Genomic DNA, 13188 nt, shown 5'->3' with positions numbered 1-13188 from the left:
TTATCAAATTTCTAAAATGAGACAACATTTAGTGTTCCGCTGTGAATAAAAGACTGAATAAAAAGTTGAATAAAAGTCTCTTGATGCATGCTCAATCATCCAGGTAAGTAAATCCCAAAACGTTGATTCTGTTAATCTGGACGTAGCGTTTTCAGTGGGAGAAACATTTTGTCACTCATCCAAGTGACTTTTTGCCACCACTCTGCAGTTTGCCATATGTTGCAAAGTGTCATGGTCCCTGTGCCCTGCTGGTCAATCCTCTATTGGGCAATATGTTTGTGGTTTGTTTGCTCTCTCGCCCTCTCTCTCTCTCACTCTCTCTCTCGCCACGGCGATGCTCACTGCGGGCTCCCGCTGCTGGCCCACACACCTGCTCATCACCACACCGGCCGCTGATCCCAGCTGATTACTGCACTACTTAGATGGCGAGTCTGCACTAGTCTTCGCTGGATCGTTGAGCTATCAGTGTCAGTTAGACTTGTGTTTCGGCTAACCTTCACCTTGAGAATTTCTTATTATTATCCTGCTAACCCGACGTTTTTTGTGTAGGTCGTTTTTGGAACCCGATGCGGAGAGGAGTGATTGAAGGGGGAACTTTTTGTACAGGAAGTGTGGAACACCCTTCTCCCAACCCTGTTTCCCACGGACCCTGGCGACCCGGACCCGTTTCCCCTGCACGTTGTATATAGCCACTTGGTATATTTGTTCACTGTAAATAAACGCACTGTCCTTCGCTTAAAGGAAAACCCTGGCCTGCGCCTGAGTCTCTTTCGGAACCCCTAACAGAACGATCCAGCCATTATGGACTCAGCAGGACAGGACCCCGTGGGCCGGGCTCTGGCCGCCCAGGAAGCCGCGCTGGTCCGCCATGAACAAATGCTCGGGCAGCTACGGCAGGATGTCGCCGCATTGACCCTGGCGGTGGCGCAGTTAGTACCGCTGGGGGGAAATGCGCAACCAGGGAATCCCCAGCCGCCCAGCCCGGCTCCCCAGGCGGCACCGCCCGCCGTAGCGTCAGGTAGCTCACCGCGGGTCGGTACGCCGTCTGACGGACCTTTACCCACACCGGAACCATTCTCGGGTGAGTCTGACAAATGCGCCGGATTTTTGGCTCAGGTGTCTCTGACGTTTCGCGAGCTGCAGCGTTTTCATAGCAACGATGGGGCGAAGATCACTTATTTAGTTCAACTTCTGAGGGGCCGTGCACTAAAGTGGGCCCAGGTTGTGTTAAACTCTGATCCTGTCATCACCTACGCTGACTTTCTCTCCAAATTTAAGAATGTGTTTAACCCAGGCACCGGGGCAGAGGCCGCTGCTCTCCGTCTCCTCAACTTCAAACAAGGTAGGAGAAGCATGTCTGAATACGCTATCGACTTCTGGATTCTGGCAGAAGAGGCAGGGTGGAATCAGGAGGCGCTACGGAGCACGTTGCTGAACAATATCAGAGAAGAATTAAGGGACGAGCTAATCATGCGAGATCTCCCTGCCTCCTTTAATGAGCTAATGTCCCTGTGCATTAAGGTGGATGAGCGGTTACGGGCTCGCCGGTCGCAGCGGAACTACAACCTCCATGAGGCTGCGGGAGTCTCTGGCACCGGCGCCATGGCGGATGCCGGCCCCTCCCGGACTCACGAGAGCGGGGACGGAGAGGAACCCATGCAGCTGGGCGGCTCCCATCTCACCGCGGCGGAGCGTCAGCGCCGGATTACCGCCGGTGAGTGCCTCTATTGTGGTCACAGGGGACATGTTGTGGCTACCTGCCCTTCACGGGCAAAAGGGCGCGCCCGCCAGTGATGGTAGGAGTACTGGTGGGCGAGCTGAGCCAGGAAGAAGCTCCTCCCCGTTTAACACTACCGGCCACGCTTTCCATTCACTCTAAGAGCCGCTCCCTATCGGTGTTAATCGACTCTGGGGCGGAACAAAACTTTATTGACTGTCAGTTAGCCCGGCAACTTGGGTTACTATTGGAGCCCCTGCCTCATGCATTACACGTTACGGCATTGTCAGGTCAACGCCTTCCAGACATCACTCTGGTGACGGAGCCTGTCGAGCTCACCCTCTCTGGCAATCATTCTGAAGAAATCTGTTTTTTGGTGTTTAAAGCAACTCGCACTCCACTAGTTCTCGGCCATCCTTGGCTACAACAGCACAACCCTCACATAGATTGGCTAAAGGGGCGTGTCACTGGGTGGGGGGAGGACTGCCACATGACCTGCCTTAAAGCAGCCTCGCCTCCAAGCATTGAAACGCCCTCTTCTGGGGTATTGAAATCAGCTGATTTAACTAATGTGCCCTCTGTTTATCACGACCTAGCTGAGGTGTTTCAAAAGGCCCGCGCCCAGTCACTCCCTCCGCATAGACCCTATGACTGTGCTATCGAACTGCTCCCGGGAGCTCCTTTACCCACCAGTCGGCTATATAGCATCTCACTTCCAGAACGAGACGCTATGGACAAGTACATCACGGAATCCCTGGCTGCCGGCCTCATTCGGGCCTCCACCTCTCCAGTCGCGGCAGGCTTCTTCTTTGTCGAAAAGAAGGATAAAACCCTCCGGCCATGCATTGACTATCGCGGATTAAACAACATCACAGTAAAAAATAAATACCCTCTGCCGCTCCTCAGTTCGGCCTTCGAGCTCCTCCAGGGGGTTACTGTTTTCACCAAACTGGATTTGCGAAACGCATACCATCTGGTTCGCATCCGTGAGGGCGATGAGTGGAAGACCGCCTTCAACACCCACCTCGGCCACTTCGAGTACCTTGTCATGCCCTTTGGTCTCACTAACGCCCCTGCGGTGTTCCAAGCCCTGGTGAACGACGTGCTCAGAGACTTCATTAACCGTTTTGTTTTTGTCTATCTAGATGACATCCTGATCTTTTCCAGAAACCAATCCGAGCACGAGACCCATGTCAGACAGGTCCTGCAACGACTCCTCGAAAACCGATTGTTCGTCAAAGGAGAAAAGTGTGAGTTCCACGTCTCCACCGTTGCATTCCTGGGGTACATAATCGACCAAGGAAACCTCCGCCCGGACCCTGTGAAGGTAAAAGCCGTTGTTGAGTGGCCGGAACCTCCTAATAGGCACCAACTGCAACGTTTCCTTGGGTTTGCCAACTTTTACCGGCGGTTCATTCGGGACTTCAGCCGAGTTGCCTTGCCGCTGACCAAGCTAACCTCTCCCAAGCTTCCTTTTCAGTTGAACAAAGAAGCTCAGGCAGCTTTCCAAGAACTGAAGAAACGATTCGCCTCAGCCCCCATCCTGATCCAACCCGACCTCACGCAGCCGTTTGTGGTCGAGGTCGACGCGTCCGACTCAGGGGTTGGAGCGGTTCTGTCGCAACGGAAGGACGGTAAGCTCCACCCTTGTGCCTTCTTCTCCCGCCGTCTGTCCCCTGCAGAGAGAAACTATGATGTCGGGGATCGGGAACTGCTGGCGATAAAACTAGCCCTGGAGGAGTGGCGGCACTGGTTGGAGGGCACGGCTCAGCCTTTCCTCGTCTGGACAGACCACAAGAACCTGGCATACCTACAATCAGCTAAGAGGCTCAACGCTCGACAGGCCAGGTGGGCCCTGTTTTTCACCCGTTTCCACTTCTCCATCTCTTACAGACCCGGTTCCCGGAATGTCAAACCCGATGCCCTGTCCCGTCAGTTCTCAGTCTCGGAGGACACCACTGAGCACGCTCCCGTTCTCCCCGCCACCTGTGTCGTGGGCGCCATCTCCTGGGGGATCGAAGCAGCCATTCGGGAGGCTCAGGTGTCGGAACCGGATCCGGGAGGTGGGCCAGCCCAACGGCTCTACGTCCCTCAATCAGTACGTTCTCAAGTACTTCAATGGGCCCACACTGCCCGCTTTACGTGCCACCCAGGGGTCCACCGCACTATCAACTTCCTCCAGCGCTACTTCTGGTGGCCCTCTCTGACTAAAGACGCTCGGGAGTACGTCTCCGCCTGCGCGACCTGTGCCCGGAATAAACCATCTCATCAGCCGCCCGCTGGACAGCTCAATCCCCTGCCGACTCCGTCCAGGCCGTGGTCCCATATAGCTTTGGACTTTGTAACCGGACTGCCGCAATCAGCAGGCAACACTGTCATACTTACCATCGTAGACCGTTTTTCTAAAGCTGCCCACTTCATAGCTCTACCCAAGCTTCCCACGGCCATGGAGACCGCACGACTGCTTACCCGTCATGTGTTTCGTTTGCATGGGATCCCGGAAGACATTGTGTCTGACAGAGGCCCCCAGTTCACGTCTGGCGTCTGGAAGGAATTCTGCTCCTCATTAGGAGCAAAGGTCAGTCTGACCTCCGGTTACCATCCCCAAAGCAACGGTCAGTGTGAGCGAGCTAACCAAGAGCTCGAGGCAATGTTGCGGTGCACAGCGTCCTCCAACCAGTCCATCTGGAGTGATGAACTACCCTGGATTGAGTACGCCCATAACAGTCTGACTTCCTCCGCCACTGGTCTGTCTCCCTTCGAGGTCTCACTGGGTTTCCAGCCACCTCTCTTCCCCTCTGTCGAGGGTGAGTATTCTGTACCATCTGTCCAGGCCCATCTACGTAGGTGCCGACGAGCTTGGCGGGCCGCACGGACGGCGTTGCTGCGCACAAAGGACCGAACCAAACAGACCGCAGATCGCCGCCGCACACCAGCTCCAGCATACAGCGTGGGACAAAAGGTATGGCTGTCCACGCGCTTTGTTCCTCTCAGGACTGAGTCCAAGAAGCTCAACCCAAACTTCATTGGTCCTTTTGAGGTTTCGGCGCTGATCAACCCCGTCTCTGTGAAACTCCGGCTGCCGCGCAACATGAGGATTCACAATGTGTTCCACGTCTCCCAAATCAAACCTGTCCGGAATAGCCCTCTGTGCCCTCCTTCCGGGCCCCCTCCGCCCGCCCGGCTTGTGGACGGCTTGCCCGCCTATTCCATCACGCGGATTATGGACTCTCGCCGCCGCGGGCGTGGCTTCCAGTACCTTGTGGACTGGGAGGGCTATGGCATTGAGGAGCGGTCCTGGGTTCCGCGGGCCGCTGTCCTGGACAAGCGTATGCTGCGGGCCTTCCATCTGTCTCATCCTGGTAAGCCTGGTGGGTCGCCGGGGGGCTCCCGTTGAGGGGGGGGTACTGTCATGGTCCCTGTGCCCTGCTGGTCAATCCTCTATTGGGCAATATGTTTGTGGTTTGTTTGCTCTCTCGCCCTCTCTCTCTCACTCTCTCTCTCGCCACGGCGATGCTCACTGCGGGCTCCCGCTGCTGGCCCACACACCTGCTCATCACCACACCGGCCGCTGATCCCAGCTGATTACTGCACTACTTAGATGGCGAGTCTGCACTAGTCTTCGCTGGATCGTTGAGCTATCAGTGTCAGTTAGACTTGTGTTTCGGCTAACCTTCACCTTGAGAATTTCTTATTATTATCCTGCTAACCCGACGTTTTTTGTGTAGGTCGTTTTTGGAACCCGATGCGGAGAGGAGTGATTGAAGGGGGAACTTTTTGTACAGGAAGTGTGGAACACCCTTCTCCCAACCCTGTTTCCCACGGACCCTGGCGACCCGGACCCGTTTCCCCTGCACGTTGTATATAGCCACTTGGTATATTTGTTCACTGTAAATAAACGCACTGTCCTTCGCTTAAAGGAAAACCCTGGCCTGCGCCTGAGTCTCTTTCGGAACCCCTAACACAAAGTGATGAAACAATAATAAGCTTCGAGAACCAACTGCACCCCTTACCTTCAGAGGGAGCAGCAGTCTCACTTGCTGCAGGCATTGTGAGTAGTCCTTCATCTGCTGATTACACAATTTGATTAAGTTTTAATATTTGTAACAAACATTTTATCCACAGAAACCAAGCTAGTGGTAACTTACCACAATCTACAGTGTCTTGGGGCTGCGCTGTGTTTGTGGAATCAGCTACTGCATGTACAGGCTCACTGGTGCCACACGCCGACATTGTGAGTGATGTGTCATCATCATCTGATTCACTCTCACTGTCCTTTGTTTCAGCATCACTTAATGCAATTTCATCTGAGAAATTGTGGGGGAAAAAAACCAAAAAAACCAAACACATACAACCCCCCCAAAAACCTCACATTAACAACGAGATATGACAAAAAACAGAGCAAATACTGGAAATTATAGTACATAGTTTTACTATTTAAGGCCTGCTGCTGGGTTGTTGCCCTCCTATGGCCTACTCCACATCCAGGTAGCACCTCCATGCTCTGGACACTACACTAACAGACACAGCAAACCTTCTTGCCACAGCTCACATTGATGTGCTACGCTAGATGAGCTGCACTACCTGAGCCACTTGTGTGGGTTGTAGACTGTCTCATGCTACCACTAAAATGAAATCACCGCCAGCATTCAAAAGTGACCATAACATCAGCCAGAAAGAATAAGTGCTGAGAAGTGGTCTGTGGTCACCACCTGCAGAACCAGTCCTTTATTATGGTGAATTGACTATAATTTCCACTTGTTGTCTACTCTATTTGCAAAACAGCATGTGAAACTGGTTGTCAGTGTTACTTCCTAAGTGAACAGTTTGATATAACAGAAGTGTGACTGACTTGGAGTAACATCGCATTGTTTAAGTGTTCCCTTTATTATTTTGAGCAGTTTATGTTATGGAATGGGGAATTGAGGACAATCCCAAGTATACCATTTTTACAAGGTCCTGCACCAATGAGGTAATACTACATTTCTTTAATTAGACGTGACCACCCATTAATTAAAAAGGGAGCAGTGTTCATTTCAGCTAGTCTTAACTTGTTGAACTCCATTAATGCTTTTTACTATATAATGTACCTATTCACTAAATGTCTCACCTTTGCACTTATAGCCAAGCCACTTGAGGGAGGAAACCAGTCCCACACACTGAATGCACTTGTCCAAAGATGATATTGTTGTGCACACCAGACGATGATTGTGACACTGTTAGCAAAATATTGCAACATTTATTTGTTTTGGACAGTTGGAAAGGTGAGGTGTTTTCAATTCAGTTGCAGATATCAACTAATAAACTTCGTCCATGTAAATCACATCACACCCAGGTGACTGCCAAACACACACACACACAGCATCCATAAAGAATGATGATAGATTAAATTATTAGTTCATTAAGTGGTACACTGGATTATATTTACCCTTTCAGGCTCTGGATGTTTCAGGTCCAGATCATTGTTTGGAAAGCTGTTTGGTTGCGGCTTTAGGCAGCTCACAGTCTTCTGAATCTGGCTGGTCTCAGTCTTCGTGTGTAACAGATAGAGAATGAAGACAAAAGAACAGTAATCTGACAGTTACTAAAAATGCATCACTCAAGAGGATGAATAGACCATTTCACTATCGGCAAATAGCGTAAGGTACACATCGTGCATGAGAAACATTCATTAAAATCTGTCCTAGGTCAATGTTACCTCTTCAAAATCTTGCACTGAAGAAGAATGCATGGCTTCTGAGCCTTGCTGAGGCATTTCTTCATCAAGATCCTGCAACAAAGAAAAGATGGCACAAAGATTAGACCAAGTGCTCTTCTTGCAACTGTACTGGGCAGGCCTGTGCTTCTGTTTTTAATTTGCATGTGTGTGTGTGTGTGTGTGTGTGGGGGGGGGGCCTTTCCACTCAAGAAATGTTTTCTTCTGAAAAAAATACTGGCTACAATAATTAACAACTGATTCCTTTGCAATCATCCATCCTCTTCCACTTATCCTTATCAGGATTGTGGGGTAGCAGTTTTGGGGCCTATACCAGCTACCATAGGGCAGTACAACCTGGACAGATCACCAGTCTAACATGGAAGGACAAGCATTTGCATTCACACCAAAGGGCAGTTTTGAATCACCAGTTAACCTAACCCCATAAGCTACATCTTTGGACTGTGGGAAGAAGCCAGAGTACACAGCCAGAGAGAGCCCATGCACTACCAGCAGTAAAAAGTGCCTAAAACAAGTTAAGAAGTTGTATAGTACTATCTATCTTAATGTTCAAGCCTGAGTTTCAAAAAATTTCAACATAGAAACAAAGCACATGCAGTCAGTTCTGCATGCTGTAGGTCAAACTGTCAAGACATACGAGAAGACCCCTCCTAAAACCAGAGTGATGTCACCATGAAGCAAACTTTGACGGAGTCCCCCAATAACAGTGTGGTCCTCCTAAGTCACATTTGGGTGGTTAACACACACACACACACACACTCAGATGTTATCCAGACTTGCACTTTGAAACAATGAAAAGGACCTACAAGCCACGGTCCATGTAAATCACATCACACCCAGGTGACTGCCAAACACACACACACACACACACACACACACACACACACACACACACACACACACACACACACACACTCAGATGTTATCCAGACTTGCACTTTGAAACAATGAAAAGGACCTACAAGCCACGGTCCATGTAAATCACATCACACCCAGGTGACTGCCAAACACACACACACACAGCATCCATAAAGAATGATGATAGATTAAATTATTAGTTCATTAAGTGGTACACTGGATTATATTTACCCTTTCAGGCTCTGGATGTTTCAGGTCCAGATCATTGTTTGGAAAGCTGTTTGGTTGCGGCTTTAGGCAGCTCACAGTCTTCTGAATCTGGCTGGTCTCAGTCTTCGTGTGTAACAGATAGAGAATGAAGACAAAAGAACAGTAATCTGACAGTTACTAAAAATGCATCACTCAAGAGGATGAATAGACCATTTCACTATCGGCAAATAGCGTAAGGTACACATCGTGCATGAGAAACATTCATTAAAATCTGTCCTAGGTCAATGTTACCTCTTCAAAATCTTGCACTGAAGAAGAATGCATGGCTTCTGAGCCTTGCTGAGGCATTTCTTCATCAAGATCCTGCAACAAAGAAAAGATGGCACAAAGATTAGACCAAGTGCTCTTCTTGCAACTGTACTGGGCAGGCCTGTGCTTCTGTTTTTAATTTGCATGTGTGTGTGTGTGTGTGTGTGTGTGTGGGGGGGGGGCCTTTCCACTCAAGAAATGTTTTCTTCTGAAAAAAATACTGGCTACAATAATTAACAACTGATTCCTTTGCAATCATCCATCCTCTTCCACTTATCCTTATCAGGATTGTGGGGTAGCAGTTTTGGGGCCTATACCAGCTACCATAGGGCAGTACAACCTGGACAGATCACCAGTCTAACATGGAAGGACAAGCATTTGCATTCACACCAAAGGGCAGTTTTGAATCACCAGTTAACCTAACCCCATAAGCTACATCTTTGGACTGTGGGAAGAAGCCAGAGTACACAGCCAGAGAGAGCCCATGCACTAAAGCAGTAAAAAGTGCCTAAAACAAGTTAAGAAGTTGTATAGTACTATCTATCTCAATGTTCAAGCCTGAGTTTCAAAAAATTTCAACATAGAAACAAAGCACATGCAGTCAGTTCTGCATGCTGTAGGTCAAACTGTCAAGACATACGAGAAGACCCCTCCTAAAACCAGAGTGATGTCACCATGAAGCAAACTTTGACGGAGTCCCCCAATAACAGTGTGGTCCTCCTAAGTCACATTTGGGTGGTTAACACACACACACACACACACACACACACACACACACACACACACACACACACACTCAAATGTTATCCAGACTTGCACTTTGAAACAATGAAAAGGACCTACAAGCCACGGTCCATGTAAATCACATCACACCCAGGTGACTGCCAAACACACACACACACACACACACACACACACACACACACACACACACACACACACACACACACACACACACACACACACACAGCATCCATAAAGAATGATGATAGATTAAATTATTAGTTCATTAAGTGGTACACTGGATTATATTTACCCTTTCAGGCTCTGGATGTTTCAGGTCCAGATCATTGTTTGGAAAGCTGTTTGGTTGCGGCTTTAGGCAGCTCACAGTCTTCTGAATCTGGCTGGTCTCCGTCTTCGTGTGTAACAGATAGAAAATGAATATACAGTGCATTTTTGAAGAGGCTTTTGAAACATTAAATAAACTGTATGAGAAAGATAAGTTTCAAGCTATTGTCTTTAAAATATTCACTGTCATGTATAGAGAATTTAAGGCCCTATGATTAAGAGACAAATAGTCAGTGTGATTTCTTTATTTTTTAAGCCATTGCTAAAGGAGTAAAACAATCACCTGTAGCAGCAACGAACTGTCACTAGGGCCCATTTATCTTCGAGGGACAAAATTTAAAATGAATCTAACTAAAGAGGCTACACAGCAAAATCTCCAGTGTTAAATTAACACTAGAGAGTGTCTATATGGGTCCACACAACACTGTTGAGTGTTGAATTAACACTTTTGACAGTGTTATATGTTTACAAGTAACCTAGTCAGTTTTGAAGATTAACAAAGACTAACACTGAGCAGTGCTGATTTTCTAACACTGGAATATTTCTAACATTTTGAGTTATTTTCCAGTGTTAGAAAATCAGCACTGCTCAGTGTTAGCCATTGTTAATCTTCAAAACTGACTAGGTTACTTTTAAACATATAACACTGTCAAAAGTGTTAATTTAACACTCAACAGTGTTGTATTTAACACTCAGAGGTGTGGACCCTTATAGACACTCTCTAGTGTTAATTTAACACTGGAGATTTTTCTGTGTAGAATCACATTAAACATCAATCACTGTTAAAATTTAGAAACCGAAAGCCATTTTTTATTTCTGCATACCTGCTGATATTTTTTTTAGTGCTTTTAGAGGGCTTTGATGTGGCAGCCATCACAATTGCCTGTTTTCCATTAGTACCTACCCCTGTTTTTCCAGTAGGTTATAGTACCATGTAGTTTTTCAGTAACTACTGCACCAAGGTTCCAAGTGATCCAAAGTGATCAGAAAATTTGACATAGACTGAATGCCACCAGGTGGCTGGTCAATGGTGTCACTCGATAAGTTATGAGTGCGCCTCCTTCGTGAAAATCCAAGCCATCATTTTTGAAACTCTGAAATGTTTGAAATAGCGACCAAAATTAACAGCGTGATCCCTGAATTGAACACTAAAGTATAGACTGAGCAGCAGGCATTTTGTCACCTTGACGTCCATGCTTGCTGTGGCATTTATATCACTGGATGCTTGGCTGCATTGCTATAGTTACCCCAGGCACAGTAGGTGATACTCAATTTCAGTGAAAAACTAGATGCCCTAAGTCACGTTAAGCCAATTTGAGTAGGTACAAATGTAAAAATGGCTTAGGGTATGCAATTTATCAGTTCCAAAAAGTACAATTGTAGAAATACCTTGCATCTCCAGAGCCAATCCGAGTCACCATAATTATAGTCTATTTCTTCACCTGGACTTATGTCTCTGCTTGCAAATAAGCATAGATGGGGCTTTCCATTGATATTTAATATTTTCATCTTAGCACTTTGACTGATGTGGTTGTCGTTGACAAGTCTGCCTAATGACCCATCTTCTTGAGATGCATCCACACTGTGGGGTTAGGCAAAAAAGTATTAGCTTAACTAGTTAGGAAGCTTTTTTTTCATAAATCAAAAGCAATGTGTAATTTAATCTTAATCAAACTACACTGATATAATACGCACCACCAGAGTTTTCCATCAAACTTGAATTCAAACATGAACACCTTCAGGCTGTCATGATAAACTCTGTGTCTCCGCTCACATTCTTCTTTTATTATGAGTTTACCTCTGTATTCCAAAAGAAAGTCTCCTTTTTGGAATGGAACAGTCGTGAAAATGCCCCGACCTGAATTGCAGAGGCATACCAAGTGAGTGACAAAAGACAAAGTGACAAACTCCAAATCTAATCCAAACTAAAGACCAACTTACCTTTGAAGGCATTTATGTAGTGGATATCAAGTCCCAGTTTGTCCCTTCCAGCAGAAACATGACAGACTGCATCCTCCCGTGGAGGAATGCGTCTCCTTCGCATGTTCTCCTGTACGTTTTGATTGGCTGTATTACCAAAGCATATAAAGTATTACGATTATCGTCATCATTGTCATCATCATCAGTAGTAGCAGAACTAGCAGTAGTGTAGTTTACAGCATAAACACAGCTGACTTATTCATAGTGCTAATTTATGCCTTCTTTTAAAATGTTAAAGGCCTAGTACTCAAAATGGCGACATGTGACATTTCTGTAATGGCGACTGCAGAGAGTGATACAAGTACTGAGAAAGCTTAGGCATCAAAACTGTAAGAAGTTTTTTCTTCAGGCATATAAATAAATACACGACTAAATACACTTATACCCTTGCTTTTATTTTAGGGCTGTCAGCAGAATGGACAGACATTGGACAAACTGCCCGAAATTAGCTAACAGCGACATCAGGGATTTTGACTCAGACTGCGCTGGTTTAATTGTTAATCGCGTTAGTCGCGATGTCGGCATTAACACGTTTAAGCCACAATAATGCTTTAACACCGAGTAAATCCTAACACGGGTTAGCCCGCTTTATCGCGTTGACGCGGTTAGTCGTCAGCCCTATTTTATTTACTCAATGACAAACGCTGGGGCCGTTTTACTTCTTCAAAGACTCACTAACAGTCCATAAAGCATAAATTAAACCAGTTTAATATAGGCCTGTGCACCTATAATTTCATATAGTATTAAAGTCATGGTGCATTTTACATTAAAAAAGGCTTACCTTTGTGTTTTTAATCCGTCTTCGTATTGCCGTCGACATACACTTGTTAAAGGGCACGCGCGCGAAAGTTGTGGCGCCGTTTCCTGTAGGTACCGCCTATATATATAGCCTACCAATCACAATGACTTCCGGCCGTGTGTATTGAAAATGTGTATTAAATTGCAGTACCTACACACATCCACTCTAACTCGAAACGTCGCTGTGCAATACACTGGAATACACAAAAATCAGGTGAGGGGTATAGGTGGACTTTTAAGAAAATCAGAAAATCTTTTAATTATAGTTTAATAAATGAATTTACACTACAGTTTAAGCAAATACAGGTCAAAAGATAAATAATGACCTCATAAGAAGTAGAAAAAATTATTATTTAGACACTTAAAAATGCATTTACAAGTCATGTTTTAGGGGGACACATGAATACACAGCAAAAAGTCGAAATGTCCCCGGATCCCAGGTACAGCGCAGGTCAAATGTCAATCCATACCACATAGACGCACTCACACACACACACACACACACACACACGGAGAGAGAAGCAAGTTT

The 13188-nt window shown here is 46.7% G+C and overlaps 1 protein-coding gene across 1 annotated transcript; it reads right to left on the bottom strand.

The window, feature by feature from the left end:
* Positions 1-5602: 5602 nt before the first annotated feature.
* On the bottom strand, positions 5603-13188 carry LOC146644483 (uncharacterized). Its single transcript, XM_085395432.1, has 11 exons — positions 11823-13188; positions 11577-11739; positions 11271-11463; positions 9847-9948; positions 8793-8864; positions 8523-8624; positions 7416-7487; positions 7146-7247; positions 6828-6933; positions 5866-6024; positions 5603-5787 (listed from the first exon to the last, which is right to left on the bottom strand). The coding sequence occupies exons 1-11, from the start codon at positions 11923-11925 to the stop codon at positions 5603-5605; spliced, it is 1359 nt and encodes a 452-aa protein (XP_085251558.1). The 5' UTR covers positions 11926-13188.

The sequence above is a fragment of the Rhamphochromis longiceps genome, linkage group LG22, assembly GCF_057381845.1.
Source record: "Rhamphochromis longiceps isolate RC_006_pf linkage group LG22, R_longiceps_female_GT1.1, whole genome shotgun sequence".
NCBI classification, from domain to species: domain Eukaryota; kingdom Metazoa; phylum Chordata; class Actinopteri; order Cichliformes; family Cichlidae; genus Rhamphochromis; species Rhamphochromis longiceps.
The sequence above is the reverse complement of the archived record's forward strand: the minus strand, read 5'-3'. Positions and strand labels throughout refer to the sequence as shown.